This window comes from Ruditapes philippinarum, unplaced genomic scaffold (assembly GCF_026571515.1).
Source record: "Ruditapes philippinarum isolate M1 unplaced genomic scaffold, ASM2657151v2 ctg2324_1_1_1_1, whole genome shotgun sequence".
NCBI classification, from domain to species: domain Eukaryota; kingdom Metazoa; phylum Mollusca; class Bivalvia; order Venerida; family Veneridae; genus Ruditapes; species Ruditapes philippinarum.
The window spans coordinates 155,038-173,843 of NW_026852778.1; the positions used below are offsets into that span (position 1 = coordinate 155,038).

General features: G+C 33.6%; 1 protein-coding gene across 1 annotated transcript in view; it reads left to right on the plus strand.

Annotated features, from left to right (window-relative positions):
• The window catches only part of LOC132724125 (leucine--tRNA ligase, cytoplasmic-like), a 35,674-nt gene that overhangs the window by 1,513 nt on the left and 15,355 nt on the right, over positions 1-18,806 (plus strand). Inside the window, exons 2-17 of the mRNA XM_060708940.1 lie at positions 1,703-1,835; positions 2,661-2,748; positions 2,947-3,027; positions 3,356-3,487; positions 3,845-4,006; positions 4,820-4,932; positions 5,366-5,497; positions 6,137-6,362; positions 8,036-8,123; positions 8,890-8,966; positions 9,347-9,400; positions 10,163-10,303; positions 11,093-11,170; positions 15,410-15,495; positions 16,185-16,333; positions 17,154-17,292. Of these exons, the coding sequence (XP_060564923.1) occupies positions 1,708-1,835; positions 2,661-2,748; positions 2,947-3,027; positions 3,356-3,487; positions 3,845-4,006; positions 4,820-4,932; positions 5,366-5,497; positions 6,137-6,362; positions 8,036-8,123; positions 8,890-8,966; positions 9,347-9,400; positions 10,163-10,303; positions 11,093-11,170; positions 15,410-15,495; positions 16,185-16,333; positions 17,154-17,292 (1,874 nt within the window). The 5' untranslated portion in view covers positions 1,703-1,707. The remainder of the gene's footprint in view (positions 1-1,702; positions 1,836-2,660; positions 2,749-2,946; positions 3,028-3,355; positions 3,488-3,844; positions 4,007-4,819; positions 4,933-5,365; positions 5,498-6,136; positions 6,363-8,035; positions 8,124-8,889; positions 8,967-9,346; positions 9,401-10,162; positions 10,304-11,092; positions 11,171-15,409; positions 15,496-16,184; positions 16,334-17,153; positions 17,293-18,806) is intronic.

Genomic DNA, 18,806 nt, shown 5'->3' on the forward strand with positions numbered 1-18,806 from the left:
GTTCAGGCCCGTTGCAAGTTCCTGGACTGTGGTGATCAGTTGCTTCTCGCATGATCTCTTCTTCCGAAAGCCATGTTGAATATCGGAGAGGATGTTGTTATGATCGAGGAAACTGATCACGTGGCTATGGACAATGTGCTCCATAATCTTGCAACAGATGGATGTCAGCGAGACTGGGCGATAGTTTGAAGGCTTACTCTTGTCTCCCTTCTTGAATAGTGGTGTGACTAGTGCGCCCTTCCAGTCATCTGGTACTTGGCTCTGATCGTGTGAAGCTTGGAATATGAGTGTCAGCATTGGTGATATGGCTGAAGCCAGTTCCCTCAGAAATCTGGATGAGATCTGGTCCGGTCCAGTGGCCTTGTGTGGGTTGAGATTCTCCAGGAGCTTCTTGACACCCTTCTCATGGATCTGCAGAGGAGGTGCTGTTTCTTGAAGGTTAGGGCCCATGTTCGGTAGACTCTCAACATCTTCTTCAGTAAAGACGGAGGAGAATTGGGCGTTGAGTATCTCTGCTTTGGCACATGGGTCGGAATGGCTGATGCCATCTTTCTTGAGTGGTGCAACGCCTGAGCTGTCACTCCTCATGCTCTTGACGTACGAGTAGAGCTTTTTGTTGTTGGTACCAGGCTCACTGACCATGTTCCTAACATACTCGTTCCTGGTTTCTCGGCACTTTTGTTGATTCTGTTTCTGGATGCTCCTGTAAATGTCCCAGTCTGTCTGGTTCTTTGATTTTCTGGCTTTCCTGTAGGCTCTTTTCTTCTTTCTAGCTAGACGCCTTATCAGTCGATTACACCAGGGTTGATTGAATCTAGTAGATGTCAGTTTAGATGGCACAAACTCATCGATGGTGTCTGAGCACTTCTTCTTGAAGAACACGTGTGGGACTTATCTCTTATATTTGATACATATTTGATTCAATAAAAAAAACATCCCATTTACCACACAGGCCCTTAGAACATTTGCTTTGCCAATAACGATAAATTTTAAGTATAGGACTAAATTTTAACAGTGTTAAACCTGCTTGGAACACTTTTCTATGAATGGCAAGCAGCTAATTGTATCAATATGTTTACTCGTAGTGGATTTGGAGAGAGTGTAACAGTGTAAATTATGCTAGTTACATATCTTGGCGAGTTATATATCTTGTATATTGTATATATTTTATATAGTAAACTGGTGCTGGATAGTAATTATGTTCTTTATGATCAATCAATCAAGGGGAGATTATTTTATGATAATTTGATTATTATTGGCAAAGCAAATCTGCAGAACACCTGTGATTAACCAAGAAGTCAAAGCCTAAGGGATAAAGTCTAAGTAAGGTTAGTTCTAGCTCTGGTTTCCAAAATGTTATATGCCACTTTTATGACATTTTTTCTTTCGTCTGATGGGGCATTTAAGTTCCACATCTAACCAGAATAAGACATGTTGGTGAAACCTTGTTTAAATTTGCAATTGACCTTTTCCTGATTAATGCTTTCGTATTATCCAATAAAGTGTTCTGGTCAACATCAGCAAGTTTAATTGATGTTTCACAGTATGATGACAGTAATAATATTTTTTTGATAATTTGAATAGTCCAGAAAGATGTTGAAATGCTATTTTTATGGGATATTGCGCAAGAATAAATCAGGAAAATGATATTTGCAAATTATATGTTTTGTATACTTATATGTATTTTTTTTGGACATATTAGAGAGAATGGCTCAGCGTAAAGGTACAGCAAAGCTAACAGAGCTGTTGTCTATAGAACAGCAGATGCAGAAGAAATGGGAAGATGAAAAAGTATTTGAACTTGATGCTCCCAAACCAGGATCAGAGGAAGCTAAGTATGTCTACTTCTTGTCTAATGTCATGTACATATGAGCCGTGTCATGACAAAACCAACATAATGCGTTTGAGACCAGCATGGATCCAGACCAGCCTGCGCATCCGTGCAGTCTGATCAGGATCCATGCTGTTCGCTATCAGTTTCTCTACTTGTTATAGATTTTGGTAAGCAAACAACATGGATCCTGATCAGACTGCATGGATGCGCGGGCTGGTCTGTATCCATGCTGGTTGCAAACTCACTATGTTGGTTTTGTTATGACGGGGCTCATATAAAAATAATACATGAATTTTCATCAGATTTATCGCCATTTCAAAACTCTCTTAAGTATGTAGACAGCAAATAATAAGAAGGTATTTAATATGCTGGGTGTCATTCTTATTAACATTTATGATAAGAACATCATTCTTCTGTTCATTTTAGAAAAGTAAATATGAAAATAAAATAAAATTAAAAACAACTTGAAATGTACCAATTAGTAATGGATGTTAATCAGATTGTGGACAATATGTACCAAGCTTTGTATTAAATTTTGAACAGTATTACGCTATATATAATGAAATATTTTTATAGCAATTTATGAATGATTGATAAAGTTATGATATTTCTATTATTTTGTTGTCAATTATCAAAGGGTTTGTAACATAGAATGTCTCTGTTATTTAACACACATAAATAGTATGTGTGAGTTCCAGAATAAATATTAAAATTCTGCTATTCTAAGTCCAGTTTTAACCATTTACATTCTTTTAACTGTCGCGGATAAAAGTACGAAATCAAAGCTCTGTTGTTATAATGTATTATATCAATTTTTATTTCATAGGAAAGAGAAGTATATTGTTACATTTCCATATCCATACATGAATGGACGTCTGCATTTGGGACATACATTTTCCCTGTCAAAGTGTGAGGTTAGTTTAATTTTGTTCAAGGACTTTTGATCTGATATATTTCAAGTTGATACATGTATATGATTATTTTTTTTTGTAATTCTTGAAATTTCTTAGTTGACATTTTATCAAAAAAGATTTTTGCTTTCTGTAATTATTGTTTAAATTATAAAGAAGTAAAAGTTCATGTACCCACCATGTTTTGCCAATTTTATGCAGATCTGTGTTGGTTACCAGAGGTTGAGAGGAAAAAGATGCTTATTTCCATTTGGATTTCATTGTACTGGAATGCCAATTAAGGTAAGCAGTTTTGTTTGAATTTCTTAATTGGTAGTCATTTACTTTGTTATGTTGCTACATGAGATAGTCCTCTCTAAAGTTTGATCACATTTGTTGCTTAAAGCCATTTTTAGATGTTTTCATACACAAGTATCCTCATAAATAATAAACATGCAAGTGACTTTCACCATGCAAGTTTCCTTTGGTTGAACTGAAACTAGAAGAAAACTCTAAGTAATGAGTGGAAACACTGTTTACCAGTGACAAACTTGCTCAGTCATGTCTAAAATTGTTTGGGACTATCTGTCTGTAGTTTATTCTTAAAGTTGGTCCATTTTGTTGTTGATAGGCATGTGCTGACAAACTAGCACGAGAGATGGCAGATTATGGCTATCCTCCACAGTTCCCAGTTGTCGAGGAGGAAGTTCAAAAGGTTGAAGAAACTGAAATTGTTATCAAGGATAAAGCCAAAGGAAAGAAGGTATGTATAAAGTGAGGATCATCTGTCAGTTTGGTAGTCTATTTTGAACATCAGTATGTAGACCTGTTTAGTGAATTGCAAGTTTTACAAAGATAAAAGAAGTAGAAACTTTTATGAAGTAAATATATTTCTTTTTCATTTAATTTGTAATAAAAAATTCACTGTACTTGTTAAAAAGAGTGGCTTATATTACCTAGGAGTAACATATATATATATATAGTTAGATACAATATAATAATTATAGTCATTTTGTTACATTTCTTTATGCATGTATATGTGAACATAGGAGAACAAAACTTAATTAGATTGTAGAGCATTATTTTAATCTTGATTATTTTGGGGCTTCTACCTTATTAGAGTAAAGCACAAGCGAAGTCTGGTGGACAGAAATACCAATGGCAGATAATGTCATCTCTTGGTCTGACAGATGAGGAGATTAGAAAGTTTGCTGACCCTCATCACTGGTTGTACTACTTTCCACCAAATTGTAAAGCTGATCTGATGAGAATTGGTCTCAAGGTTAGTTTCTGTACAATATTTATATCATTCATCTGTATAGATAGGGAAACCTATCCTATTCACCAAGGCACCTGCGTCCATGTCAGCATCACTAATTTTTTTACAGCCCTATTTTTTCAGACAACTCAGTCATAGATTATCTTATGACTACATTCTTATACATGACGTTCAATATACTTTCAAAGTTTTTAACAGCTTAAGTTGTTTTTTTTTGAAGACCTTTTTTTTTTGTTTTTTTTTTTTGAAGACCTGCTCTTATATGAGCCAATCTGATGTCAGATTTTTCTGTTAAACACAAAAAAGGTCAACAAAAAGGTCAAAGGAATTTTCTCTACTTGTAGGAATGCCTGTTTGGTATAAATGCAGAATTATTGAACTGTATAAGACTTTACCTGCCCAAAATGAAAATTAAATTTCTTGACTTGAAAAATCAACTTGTCTCCTTGCATTTTATAGTGAATTTAGATTCAGGGTGATTAAAAAATCAACCATGCTTATCTAACATAGCAAATGTTGCAACAATCAATTTGACAGAAGAAGAAAATATCAGACATGACACATGATGGAATAAATGCTGTATGCAAGGCCTCAGTTCTGAAATATGATAATGTAGTTGGCTTTTGAAAAATGAATGGAGTACTTGCATTTGAGTCAAAAGTGTAAATCAAAGTTTACTGTAACAATCTTATATTCCGTCAAATTTAAATCAAAACATTATTTGTTTGATGTATATTTGTACATTTTTTGTAAGAGCCACTAATATTGCTGATTCCAAGGTCATTTTTATTGGCGTTTTATGTTGTAATGTTACAGGTTGATTGGCGCCGATCATTTTTCACGACAGATGTAAACCAGTACTATGACTCATTTGTCAGATGGCAGTTTTGGCGTCTGAAAGAAAGGAACAAGATACAATTTGGTAAAAGGTAAAGCCTACTGAATTTTATCTCAGATTATGCCATGTTGTCAATTGTATGACTTGAATGCAAATTTTAATTAATCAGACATAATGTATCAATTAAGCAGACGTTGGTCAGAAATCTGGAAGAGGGCTTAGCCTGTCATTTTGGGAAACTCAAGTGCAATATTATGTTAAATTGGTGACATAGGGGAGTAATATTTAAACAACAAACAAAAAGTTCCAATTATGGAGTACATCTTAGTACTTAGTACTACAGTATCACATTTTTAGTCTTAATGAATTCATCCTTGAATGTTAAGGCATTGATCTTCTTTAGAACTTTCAGATGGTGGGACAGATGTATTATGGGAAATAGTAAAAAATTCAGTTAACTGTATTATACATTTATTTTCCTGTTTTTGATGGTAATATCATGTTGTTTTGGTGAATTATTTCAGATATACAATTTACTCCCCGAAGGATGGTCAGCCATGTATGGACCACGATAGGAGTACAGGGGAAGGAGTTGGACCCCAGGAATATACTTTGATAAAGCTAAAGCTCCTGAAACCTTATCCAACCAAACTTAAGTATGAAATATTGATTTGTAGTTAACATGCAATTTAAACACAGCTATTTGATAAACACATGTAGTTTAATATTTGTCCTTTGTTTTACATCAACCTCTCAATGTTTTCACTTTAAACTTTTTTTTTACTTTGTTTTGGGGGTCATAATTGTAGATAAATTTCTAATATTCATATTCCATTTATGGATTTCAACAAAATTCTGTGCCTTTGTATACTTAACAAAATTTTGGTTCAAGTTTTCTGTGCATGTTCTCAAGATCAGAAGTAGATGGATATACTTTTAGGTTAATTATCAGGAAACATAACTCTAGCAAAGAATTTTACTGAATAATCAATTATTCAGCTTTATGAAATTGTATAGTCAAGCAAACTTTCCTGTGACAGCTCATGTCTTTATTGCTCATGTTGCTCAGGTAATTAGATATGAAGCCTTGTTTTTGTAGGTTTTTCAATTACATTACCTGTTTCTTTAATTTATAGTTTTTACAGTATTTCAGCTGTAGAATTCTGAAATATATAGATAAGGTATTATGAAAATGTACAGTAGCTAATGGTCCTAAAGAAAGTAAATCAGAATAGTTTTAATTCCTCCATTACACATTCAAGATCTTTAAACCAAAATGACATTTTTATGTTTAGATCGCTGGAGAAAAAGAATATTTACCTAGTAGCTGCCACTCTACGTCCAGAGACAATGTACGGACAGACAAACTGCTGGATACAACCAGAGATGAGATATGTGGCATGTGAGCTAGCCAATGGGGAGGTGTTTATTAGTACACATAGAGCTGCCACTAACATGAGCTACCAGGGTTTTACAAAGAACGATGGTAAAGTGGACATTGTTGCTGAACTGATCGGACAGGTAATATTGAATTCTATTGGCTAATTTGCTTTTTTAATCCCCTGTCACATAGCATATAACTATTTCTTGCATGTCAGACAGGATGATTTACTGTTTACACTGGTGCTAGAAAAATATGTCTTACACCCCACCATGTAAGACAAGTCATGTGTTTTAAATGATGTCATTTCCATGCGCCTTTTATGAATGAATTGCATTTTGAGATGACGTCATTGTGCAGTTATGAGGAAAGTTGTAAATCCATACTGTAAGAAAAAAGTGTTAAATGAAAATGTTAGTTTTCGTATTTTTTCTCCGAAATATCATTAGTTGTTATATGCAAGAAAAAGAATCAAACACTGGCTGTCGAAATAGACTGGAGCCTTGTTTAATTTGAACATTTAAAATGTGTTTGCTTTACTACACATTGGAATACTATAATTTTATTTTATGCTTTTCAGTGGATTACTGATTTATCCGTGAAAATTATATTTGGTAATTTCACAGTGAAAATTATCAAAATATAATTTCACTTTTTTCAATGACGAAACTACTTTTTTAAGATTTTCCCCATGTGGTACCTCAATTTTATTTTTGCTGACAATTCTGACAATGTCAGGCTGTTTAAAGAAAAAACAAAGCTGAAATTGATAAATACCTTAAACGTCAAAAGTAATAAAAAGGATAAAACTTACTTCTATTCATTCAAATTCCAATCACCAAATTTCGTCTCTAAATTTTTTGTTTCATTTTTACAGTGAAAAATACATTCCTTCCACATGCAAACTGCTCTTGATGACATTTGGGCATAGTAAAGTATCCTACGAGTAATAACTGCCGTATGCTTTATGAAAAATTGAAAAGCAATGACAGCTACAGCTCGTAGAACAAGTAAACCACCCAGCGTTCCGAGCAAGTTCCAAGTCTTCCATTTTCATAGCTGCTTTTTTCATGTTTTCACATCTGTCAACACTTATTATTTGTCTGTTTCAATCCTCAAATATGTTTTCTTTCTTTTAAAAAGGTGTATGACTAACAATTCCAAATGATATCCCTCTGAATCAAACACAATTATTTTCCTCCCGTGAAATACACAACTTTAAAAAATGGCTGCCGCTTACATTTAACAAAGCCAGGTCTAATATAAATTCGCAGTAAGTAACAGAAATATGGATGGATGGTTGGAATTTTCTCCTACACGAATTGTTGTTTTTATTATTAAAACAAGCGATCATTCATATTTTTTAAACAAAATAAATAATATCACTGTCATTTAATGTTGATTGTCGGACTTATTTTTCAGCTCAAGACTTCTTGTTTATAATGAGAAATTCGCACAAAATGGGGCTCTCAATGGGGAAACAGATTTTAATATTTATGTTAATATTATGGAAATTTTGTTTAAACTTGTTTTTTAGCATAAAATAAAAAGAAAATTTGTTTGTTTGTTGTGTAAGATGTAATTTTATTTCATCTCGTGAACTTTAAAAACAGTATTCTCACTCGTGGCTACGCCACTCAGGAGAATACTGTTTTTAAAGCCCACTCGATGAAATAAAATTTCATCTTACACACAAACAAACAAATATCCTCTATATAATCCTAAATAATATATTTTAAATGATTGAATGACAATGTCATACTTAAAACTTGAAAGGGCATAGGTTGTACAGATTTATTTTAACTATTTTTAGGATATAATGGGAGTTGCCTTAACAGGACCTTTGACAGTATATGACAAAATCTATACACTGCCCATGCTGAATATCAAAGAAGGAAAAGGTATGTATTTATTTCTTTTATTAATATCCTAACTTTACAGTTTTTCTTAACTTACCTTGTAGATTAATTTAATGTTAAGTTCATCTGGTTGTTTGTCTGTCTGTTAACAGTTTTTTTGTCTGGTCTGTATCTTTTGAATGGATAGAAAGAAACTGAAACTATTTGGCAATAATGTGTTGAGCGCAGGTTTGACCTTACTAGGGTCATAAGTCGCACTTAGTTGTGTCACACTTAGTTATTTTGTTTCAGTTTCAAAATTTGTGTCGGCTCTGTATCTTTTGAACCCATAGAAAGAAATTAAAACATTTTTGGCACAAAGTTATAATGAGATGATGTGCTTACACAGGTTTTGGCTGTCTGAGATCAAAATTAGCCGCGCTGTTTGGATAACTAGAGTGATAAAGACTTATAGGAAAGCACATTTAAGTGTTATTGTGTGAAACTACAAAACTCAGAGCTTAGGTATTTGGCATGTAGCATAAATTTGTAGATTTCTACAAAAGTTATATTAATCATGACTGCCCGGGCAGTCACTTGCATCATGTAGATTAAGGTATAGGAAAACTTATCTTTTTGTGGATAAATACTATTCCTCTATATTTGGCATTAAGCGTTGCCTAGTAGACCTCTTTATAAAAAAAGATGATAATATCTTCTTCATGTTAATGTTTGATAACCAGCAAAATATATACATATTAGAAAGTGTTCTGTCATTGTACAAAATGTATGTTTGTAAAAGATGATCATATTTTGTCTGTAATTATAGGAACTGGTGTAGTGACCAGTGTACCTTCAGATGCCCCAGATGATTATGCTGCTCTAAGAGATCTTAAGAAAAAGGAGGTGGGCCAATGTTCTGTTAAATTTTCAATGTGTAGTTTATGAGGAATCATAATTTTACAATTTCTTTAATTATTTTAGTTACAATTTTAAAATTTCTTTAATTATCTGAATTACCATGTTTTGATAATACATTGTATTGCAATTAATACCCACCTTCCACTGAATACTGCTGAGTACTTGAGTATAAGTTTTGTTAATTTGATCAAGTACTCCGTTAACATAAGTTACCTGTTGTTGTCATCCAGAATCTAAATGTTATTTTATGGTTGTATTTATTTGTTAAATTAAAGTAAGTCTTTACTGAATAGAGCTATCTTTGATTGCCCCTTGTTTTAAGAGAAATGAAGTGATTGTTTAATTACATGTTAATTTATATTCAGCCATTTAGGAAGAAGTATGGACTGACAGATGAAATGGTTCTTCCTTTTGACCCAGTAAGTGTACTGTTTTGTTTTATATTTAAAAGAATGTAATTTCATTTGATTATTATTATATTGATAAATAATTTTGTTGTTGTAAAATGTTTTCTATTGATATTTTAAAATTCCGAAGGTAGTATTGCTGAGGGACTATTAGCATTCATTTTGTATAGAGGTTTTGCTTGTGTTATCATCTTGGAGAAGTAATTAATGGTTATGTTTTGAAACATTTTAAATTTTATAGGTATTATCCTGTATTTTATAGGTATTGTACTGTATTTATAGATATTGCACTGTACTTTATAGATATTGCACTGTACTTTATGAGTATTGTACTGTATTATATAGATATTATAATGTATTATATAGGTATTGTACTGTATTATATATTATAGGTATTTTATTGTATTATATAGGTATTGAACTGGGGCGTCTGTGGCCAAGTGGTTAAGGTCGTTGACTTCAAACCATTTGCCCCTCACAGCTTTGGGTTTGAATCCCGACAGGGACTTTGAATTCTTTCATGTGAGGAAGCTATCCAGCTAGCTTACGGAACGTCAGTGTTTCTACTCAGGTGCCCGTTCCTGCCTGAAATAATGCACGAAAGGGCACCTGAGGTCTTCCTCCACCAGCAAAGGTGGAACTTTGCGATATGACCTATACTGTGTTGATGTGATGTAAAACCCAAAACAAACAAACAAAGGTATTGTACTGTATTTATATTATATTTTATAGGTGTTATACTGTATTATATAGGTATTGTACTGTATATTATAGGTACCAATCATAGATGTACCAGAGTATGGAGATCTATGTGCTGTGACAGCCTGTGATCAACTGAAGATACAGAGTCAGAATGATAAAGATAAACTACAAGAAGCTAAGGAGAAGGTTTATCTGAAAGGATTTTATGAAGGGGTAAGTTTAATAAGACTGGTCTTATCTTATAGCATAGACCAAATAAAAGATTTGTCCATGTTCAGGAATAAAACATTGCATAAATGACACTATAAAATGATGTTTTAATGATAAAAGACTTATTCTTAATATAATCTGATATGTATAACAAAAAACATAAATGTTGATATTCCAAATAATATAAATGCAACTGTGAAAGAATGATACTGTAATCATAATTTACAGTACAATATATCAAAAAGCTTTCAGAATTCAAAATGTAACTGAAAACACTTAAAAAATAGAAATTACATGTAAATATAAACACATTTATAGTACATGAAAGTATTAGAAATAAACATGTACAAAAACGCAATATGTTCATGGTGCAGCGTCTAGATGTCTGTGAATTTTTCATTATCTCACCCATTATATAAGTTCAATTTTTCCCAACAATAATTTCTAATGTTACCACACTGAAAATAAATGACAATATCGGAACAGTATGCCATTTATTTGCATTAATAGTGCAGTGACTTGGTATAATGATACAATGGTATGTATTCAATTTGTACTCACTCAAATTATTTTAAGACTTGAAATGCCTTATATTTGCTCTCCTTTTTCGATCAACCAAGATGCTGAATTTATTTACAGGCTTATAATTAATATTATTAATTCAAAACTTGTAATATTTTAAAACATTTTTAAAAATAGATATGTCAGTGTGTACTACAATGTTAGTTTTAGTTTTGATGAGCCCATCTCCATTACATAAGAACTAATAAGTTATTTGTATGTTGTTGCCAGGTGATGAAAATTGGAGAGTTCAAAGGTCAAAAGGTTCAGGATGTGAAAAAAAAAGTACAGAAGATTATGTTGGATAAGGTATTTATCACTATTCATTTGCCTGACAAAGATTCTTTCAGTACACAGTACAATTTAATAAAATTATGACAGATTATCCATCAGTAGAAGATAAAGGTGAATATTTGTTTGTTTACAATTGCTTCATTTTTAGCTCACCTGAGCATATGCTCAGGGTGAGCTATTAGGATCACTCTTCGTCCGTCGTCTGTCGTCCGTCGTATGTCGTACATCGTCCGTTGTCCGTTCACACTTTTCAAACGACATCTCCTCTGAAACCATAAGGCAGATCATTATGAAACTTCACACGGATGTTCCTTGTGTGAAGCCTAAACAAAGTTGTTCAAAGAATTCCATTCCATGCAGAACTCCGGTTGCCATGGCAACCAAAAGAAAAAACTTTAAACATCTTCTTCTAAAATCCCAAAGAGCTAGAGCTTAGATATTTGGCATGAAACATCTTCTAATGAGTGTCTACCAAGATTGTTCAAATCAAAGCCCTGGGGTCAAAATTGGCCCCACCCCAGGGGGTCATTGATTTTCCCTATATGCATATAGGAAAAACTTTAAAAAATCTTCTACTAAAAAACCCAAAGAGCTAGAGCTTAGATATTTGGCATGAAACATGTTCTAATGGATGTCTACCAAGTTTGTTCAAATAAAAGCTCTTGGGACAAAATTGGCCCCGCCCCAGGGGGTATTGATTTTCCCGATATGCATATAGTAAAAACTTAAAAAATTTTCTCTTAAAGAACCCAAAGAGCTAGAGCTAAGATATTAAGCATGAAACATCTTGTAATCAGTGTCTACCAAGTTTATTCAAATAAAAGCCCTTGGGTCAAAATTGGCCCCGCCCCAGGGGGTCATTGATTTTCCCTATATGCATATAGTAAAAACTTTAAAAAAATTCTTTTAAAGAACCCAAAGAGCTAGAGCTAAGATATTTAGCATGAAACATCTTCTAATGGGTGTCTACCAAGTTTGTTCAAATAAAAGCCCTTGGGTCAAAATTGGCCCCGCCCCAGGGGGTCTTTGATTTTCCCTATATGCATATAGTAAAAACTTAAAAAAATCTTCTTTTAAAGAACCCAAAGAGCTAGAGCTAAGATATTTAGCATGAAACATCTTCTAATGGGTGTCTACCAAGTTTGTTCAAATAAAAGCCCTGGGGTCAAAATTGGCCCCGCCCCAGGGGGTCTTTGATTTTCCCTATATGCATATAGTAAAAACTTAAAAAAATCTTCTTTTAAAGAACCCAAAGAGCTAGAGCTAAGATATTTAGCATGAAACATCTTCTAATGAGTGTCTACCAAGTTTGTTCAAATAAAAGCCCTGGGGTCAAAATTGGCCCAGCCCCAGGGGTCATTGATTTTCCCTATATACATGTAGTAAAAACTTAAAAATCTTCTTTTAAAGAACCCAAAGAGCTAGAGCTAAGATATTTAGCATGACACTACTTCTAATGGGTGTCTACCAAATTTGTTCAAATAAAAGCCCTTGGGTCAAAATTGGCCCCGCCCCAGGGGTCATTGATTTTCCCTCTATACGAGGGATGTCCAAAAGATTCGTGCACTGCAGTTATTGTCGTGAGAGTTATTGATAAAAAAAATATGAATTATATATCATTAGAAGGGGAAATCTGTTTCAAATAAGAAAACAAAAGAAAAAACGGTGTAACTGGTGTATCGTGAAAACGAATCGTCATACAGTTACCTAAGTGACGTAATACCGGCGCACGACAAAAAAAAATGAGTTAGTTCAATACTGTGATTGTATTATATTTTTGATGCTTGTAAAGTGCCATTTGCTGTTTATGTCATAATTTGTTTTTTCTGTCAATAGAAGAATGACTAATGCAAAGTATTTTGTAGTTTTTATTGTTCTTGTGCAACCTTCATGTAACATATTCCACCAGTGCACGAATATATTGGACAGCCCTCGTCACTTGCGCCGCCATTACGGACGGACATTTGCCTGATCAGTTGTCATCGTCTTGCGACTCTCGCCCCTCAACAAAGCATATGTGCCATTTTAAAAACCAGCCTTCGTGACATTGAACTGGTCCGGATTGCTCTTTTAAGTTCTTTGTAGGTATCTGTCGGTGTTTTACCAAATTGAATATTTGTGCAAAATGTAATGATCGTCCGTATTTCCAGACGTTTAGCGACTGACATTTTCACGTAATGACTGTAATGACGATCACACTGTTACATTATGGCAAATGACGTCATATTTTCTAGCGATATCAGGAATACGTACACACACTTTTCCCTAAATTTTGACATTTATATGTAGTGTTTAAAGGATACAGTGATGCATCAAAGTAATGAACTAACCCAATTTTTTGTCGTGCGCCGGTATTACGTTACTAAGTTAACGGTATGACGATTCGTTTTCCTAACACGCCGGTTACACGTCTTTTTAGCTCACCTGTCACAAAGTGACAGGGTGAGCTTTTGTGATCGCTTTTCGTCCGGCGTCCGTCCGTCCGTCCGTCCGTCGTCCGTCCGTCCGTAAACTTTTGCTTTAAATGACATCTCCTCATAAACCACTGAGCCAATTTCATCCAAACTTCACAGGAATGTTCCTTTGGTGGTCACCTTTAAAAATTGTTCAAAGAATTTAATTCCATGCAGAACTCTGGTTGCCATGGCAACCGAAAGAAAAATCTTTAAATATCTTCTTTTAAACAACCCTAAGGGCTAGAGCTTAGATATTTGGCATGAAACATCTTCTAGTGAGTGTCTACCAAGTTTGTTAAAATAAAAGCCCTGGGGTCAAAATTGGCCCCGCCCCAGGGGGTCATTGATTTTCCCTATATGCATATAGTAAAAACTTAAAATATCTTCTTTTAAAGAACTGTAAGAGCTAGAGCTTAGATATTTGGCATAAAACATCTTCTAGTGAGTGTCTACAAAGTTTGTTCAAATAAAAGCCCTGGGGTCAAAATTGGCCCCGCCCCAGGGGGTCATTGATTTTCCCTATATGCATATAGTAAAAACTTAAAAAATCTTCTTTTAAAGAACCAAAAGAGCTAGAGCTAAGATATATAGCATGAAACATCTTCTAATGAGTGTCTACCAAGTTTGTTCAAATAAAAGCCCTGGGGTCAAAATTGGCCCCGCCCCAGGGGTCATTGATTTTCCCTATATGCATATAGTAAAAACTTAAAAATCTTCTGTTAAAGAACTCAAAGAGCTAGAGCTAAGATATTTAGCATGAAACATGTTCTAATGGGTGTCTACCAAGTATGTTCAAATAAAAGCCCTGGGGTCAAAACTGGCCCCGCCCGGGGGGGGGGGGGAATTGATTTTCCTTATAAGTGTATAGCAAAAACTTAAAAATCTTCTTTGAAAAAACCCAAATAGCTAGAGTTTAGATATTAAGCATGAAACATCTTTAAGTAAATATCTACAAAGTTTGTTCAAATAAAAGCCCTGGGGTCAAAACTGGCCCTGGCCCAGGGGTGTCATTGTTTTTTACTATATGTGTATAGTAAAAACTTTAAAAATCTTCTTTTAAAAAACCCAATGAGCTAGAACTTAGATGTTTAGCATGGAACATCTTCTTATGGGTGTCTACCAAGTCTGTTTAAATAAACAAATATAAACCCTTGGGTAAAAATTGGCCCGGGGGTGGGGGGGGGCTATATACAGGTGAGCGACCTCAGGGCCATCATGGCCCTCTTGTTCTTTTGTTTTCTTATTTGAGACAGATTTCCCCTTAAAGTGATATATAATGCATGTTTTTTTATCAATAACTCTCACAACAATAACTGCAGTGCACGAATTTTTTGGACAACCCTTGTACATAGAGTAAAAACTTAAAAATCTTCTATTAAAGAACCCTAAGAGCTAGAGCTAAGATATTTAGCATGAAACATGTTCTAATGGGTGTCTACCAAGTTTGTTCAAATAAAAGCCCTTGGGTTAAAATTGGCCCTGCCAGGGGGAGGGGGGAGGGGGGCAAAAGTCATTGTTTTTCATTATTTGTGTGTAGTAAAAACTTAACATCATGAAACATCTTCTAATGGGTGTCTTCCAAGTTTGTTCAAATAAAGCCCTTTGGTTTAAACTGGCCCCACCCTGGGGCCTATGTACAGGTGAGCGACCCCAGGGCCATCATGGCCCTCTTGTTTAAGAGAAATCAAGCAAACTTTCACAGAACTTTTTTTTTTGCCTGGGCTTTGCACTAATTTATTACAGAAAACCTGATTTGTGCAATGTCTGAGTTTCAGTTATGCAATAATATATATTTCAGAATGAGGCAGTAAAATACATGGAACCAGAAAAACAAGTGATATCACGATCAGGGGATGAGTGTGTTGTAGCTCTTTGTGACCAATGGTTAGTGTCAGTCTATGTCTTCATAAATATTTACCTTTCATTTTATCTTCTCTAATGAGAGGTAATAGAAATAATAAATCTAATCATATGCAGTACAGTATCTTTATTGATTGATTCATAGGCCACCAGCCCAAAACAAAACATATTTTACAAATAATGAGTTTACATATGTAGAGAGCTGTGTAAAATGGTTATATTAATGGTGGAAAATTGTAATTAAATGTTCATTGTTCATATATCATGCAAAATTCGCCAGAATTCAGTATAGAAAATATGAAATTTATAATGCACTGTGGAATCCTTGATGTGATCCTTTGATCACACAAAAGACTAAAAACCCTTGGATTAATGAAATTAGTGAAATATTTGAAATAGTTCTTGTGTCATCAGTGGTTTACCTTCACAAGTATGAGAGTTCAGTATAAATGAATTTGTGCATGTTAGTGTCACGCAATAACCGCCCCACTTTTTCACTGAGCTCATTAATGCATAGTTTTGAAACTTAAAATACTTCTTCATAACATGTACATGATCTGTCATGGATTTTCACTCGATTATGGCTCTTATATGATTATGCCACCTTTCTATTAAAAAATTTACATATACCTATATTCTATTCTATTATCATGTATCAAGAATACTTTTTGACAAAATAAATATTATACTATAATTATAATTAATATTAACAGGTACTTGAATTATGGTGAAGCAGAGTGGAAGGCAACTGCTAAGAAAGCTCTACAGAATATAGAGACATACTCTGATGATGTGAAGAAGAATTTTGAAGCCACTCTGGATTGGTTACATGAACATGCTTGCTCCAGATCTTATGGTCTAGGTAAAACATTGTAATGAAATTAGAGGAGTCATCATTGCCTTCTGCAGATAGATTTATAAATCATTATATTTCAATTTCCCTTCAGTTTATTTGAATTTATTTGGGAAAATAAAATATGAAATTTAAGTTTATACTGATTGTTTTTTTCACTAATTATTGACTAATAATATTTAAAAAAAAATTTAATGGTTTTATTTTCAAATGTTTTAAAGATGAATTTTCAAAATGGATTTGGTAACAAAAATGTAAGGAGTATTGATTGAAGTTTACAAATAAATAATACTTAATTTTCTATGGATAGGTAAGCAACTGAAAATAGTAATTATACATGTTGTATCTAATGTTTTGTTTAAATGAACCTCATAATATTTTAACATATTGTCAGTAGTGTTATATTTTACAAAACTGTTCTTTTATTAAATTGGTTATATGCCGAGGCATAATATTGAGAAAAAACATGTTGTTTGAACTTATTGAGCTGATAGTAAATAGATGCATATTTAAATGATGATTTTACTGCATGTTGATATTGTTCATTTTTGTTTGACATTTTATTTATATACACAGCCTCTGCAAATTTATGGAATAATATTTATTTTAATCAGAGAAAGTAATTATTTATTATTATAAAATAATTATAAAGACTTTTTATGTTCATTTGTTAACTGACAGTTGTTTGTTAGATAAGTGTTCACTAGTTGCTCTGGTTATATTTGATTACCTTTAATACTGGTCCATATAACACATAAATTTCTTAACATGTAATAAAATATGCTGGTTTGTTTATAAGTAATAAAATATGTATGTTTTAATATTTCAGGTACTAAGATACCTTGGGATGAGAAATATCTGGTAGAGTCTTTGTCTGATTCAACCATCTATAATGCCTACTATTCTGTAGCTCATCTACTACAAGGTGGACAATTTGATGGTCATAAAGTAGGACCTGCTAACATCAGGTTGGTGCTCATTACTTGTCAAACTGTCATGTCCAGCAGTAACAGGGTAAAAGGATTTTGAAGGAAACTTATATCAAGTTTCTTGCATGACTTTTTACTTCTAAGGATATAACATTGAGCCATAACTCACCTTGACCTTGAATATCAGATTTTTGTGCCCCCTCTGTAGGGGGGGGGGAGGGGGGCATTTAGATTTACCCTTGTATCTGTCCGTCTGTTCTCTTTATGTGTGGCATGTAGCTCAAAAAGTGTTTGACCTAGAGTCATGAAACCTTACAGGAATGTTGATCAGAATGTGAAGTTGTGCAATTGGGTATTTTCATGTGGATATATTTAGTATTTTTAGAGTTATTGCCCTTGACTTAGTAAAAATTTGCAATTTTCAACTTGTGTCACAAATAATTCAAAAAATATTTGACCTACAAGAAACCTTACTGGAATGTTGATCAGCATGTGTAGTTGTGCACCTGGGTATTTTTGTGTGGGTATTTTTAGAGTAATTGCCCTTGACTTAGTAAACATTTGCAATTTTCAACTTTTGTTGCACGTAACTCAAAAAATATTTGACCTAAAGTTATGAAACCTTACAGGAATGTTGATCAGCATGTGTAGTTGTGCACTTGGGTATTTTTGTGTGGATATATTTAGTATTTTTAGAGTAATTGCCCTTGAATTAGTAAAAATTTCCAATTTTCAACTTGTGTCGCACGTAACTAAAAAAGTATTTGACTTAGAGTCATGAAATGTTACAAGAATGTTGCTCAGCATTTGTAGTTGTGCACGTGGGTATTTTTGTGTGGTTATTTTTAGTATTTTTAGAGTAATTGCTCTTGACTTAGTAATAATTGGAAATTTTCAAGATGTGTTGCACGTAACTCAAAAAATATTTGACCTAGAGTCATGAAACCTTACAGGAATGTTGATCGTCATGTGTAGTTGTGCACCTGGGTATTTTTGTGTGGATATATTAAGTATTTTTAGAGTTATTGCCCTTGAATTAGTAAAAAATTTCCAATTTTCAACTTGTGTCGCACATAACTAAAAAAGTATTTGACTTAGAGTCATGAAACCTTACAGGAATGTTGCTCAGCATGTGTAGTTGTGCACCTGGGTATTTTTGTGCGGATATTTTTAGAGTTATTGCCCTTGACTTAGTAAAAATTTAAAATATTCAACTTGTGTTGCACATAACTAAAAAAGTAATTGACCTGTAGGCCTGAAAGTTTACAAGAATGTTGGTCAGCATTTGTACTTATGCACCTTGGGGTTTTCTTGTGGATTTATTCAGTATTTGTAGTATTTACCCTTTACTTAATAAAAGATTTTTAGTTTTCAACTTGGGCACATGTAGCCCAAAAAAATATTTGACCTAGAGACATAAAATTGACAAATTGGTGGAGTATGGGGTCACCCGTGTCCTATGGACACATTTCTTGTCTGAATTTGGGTCATTTTGTTGTATCAACAGTCTTTAGATTGGTGCATTTGTGTTTTAGTTGTATTTAATGTTCATC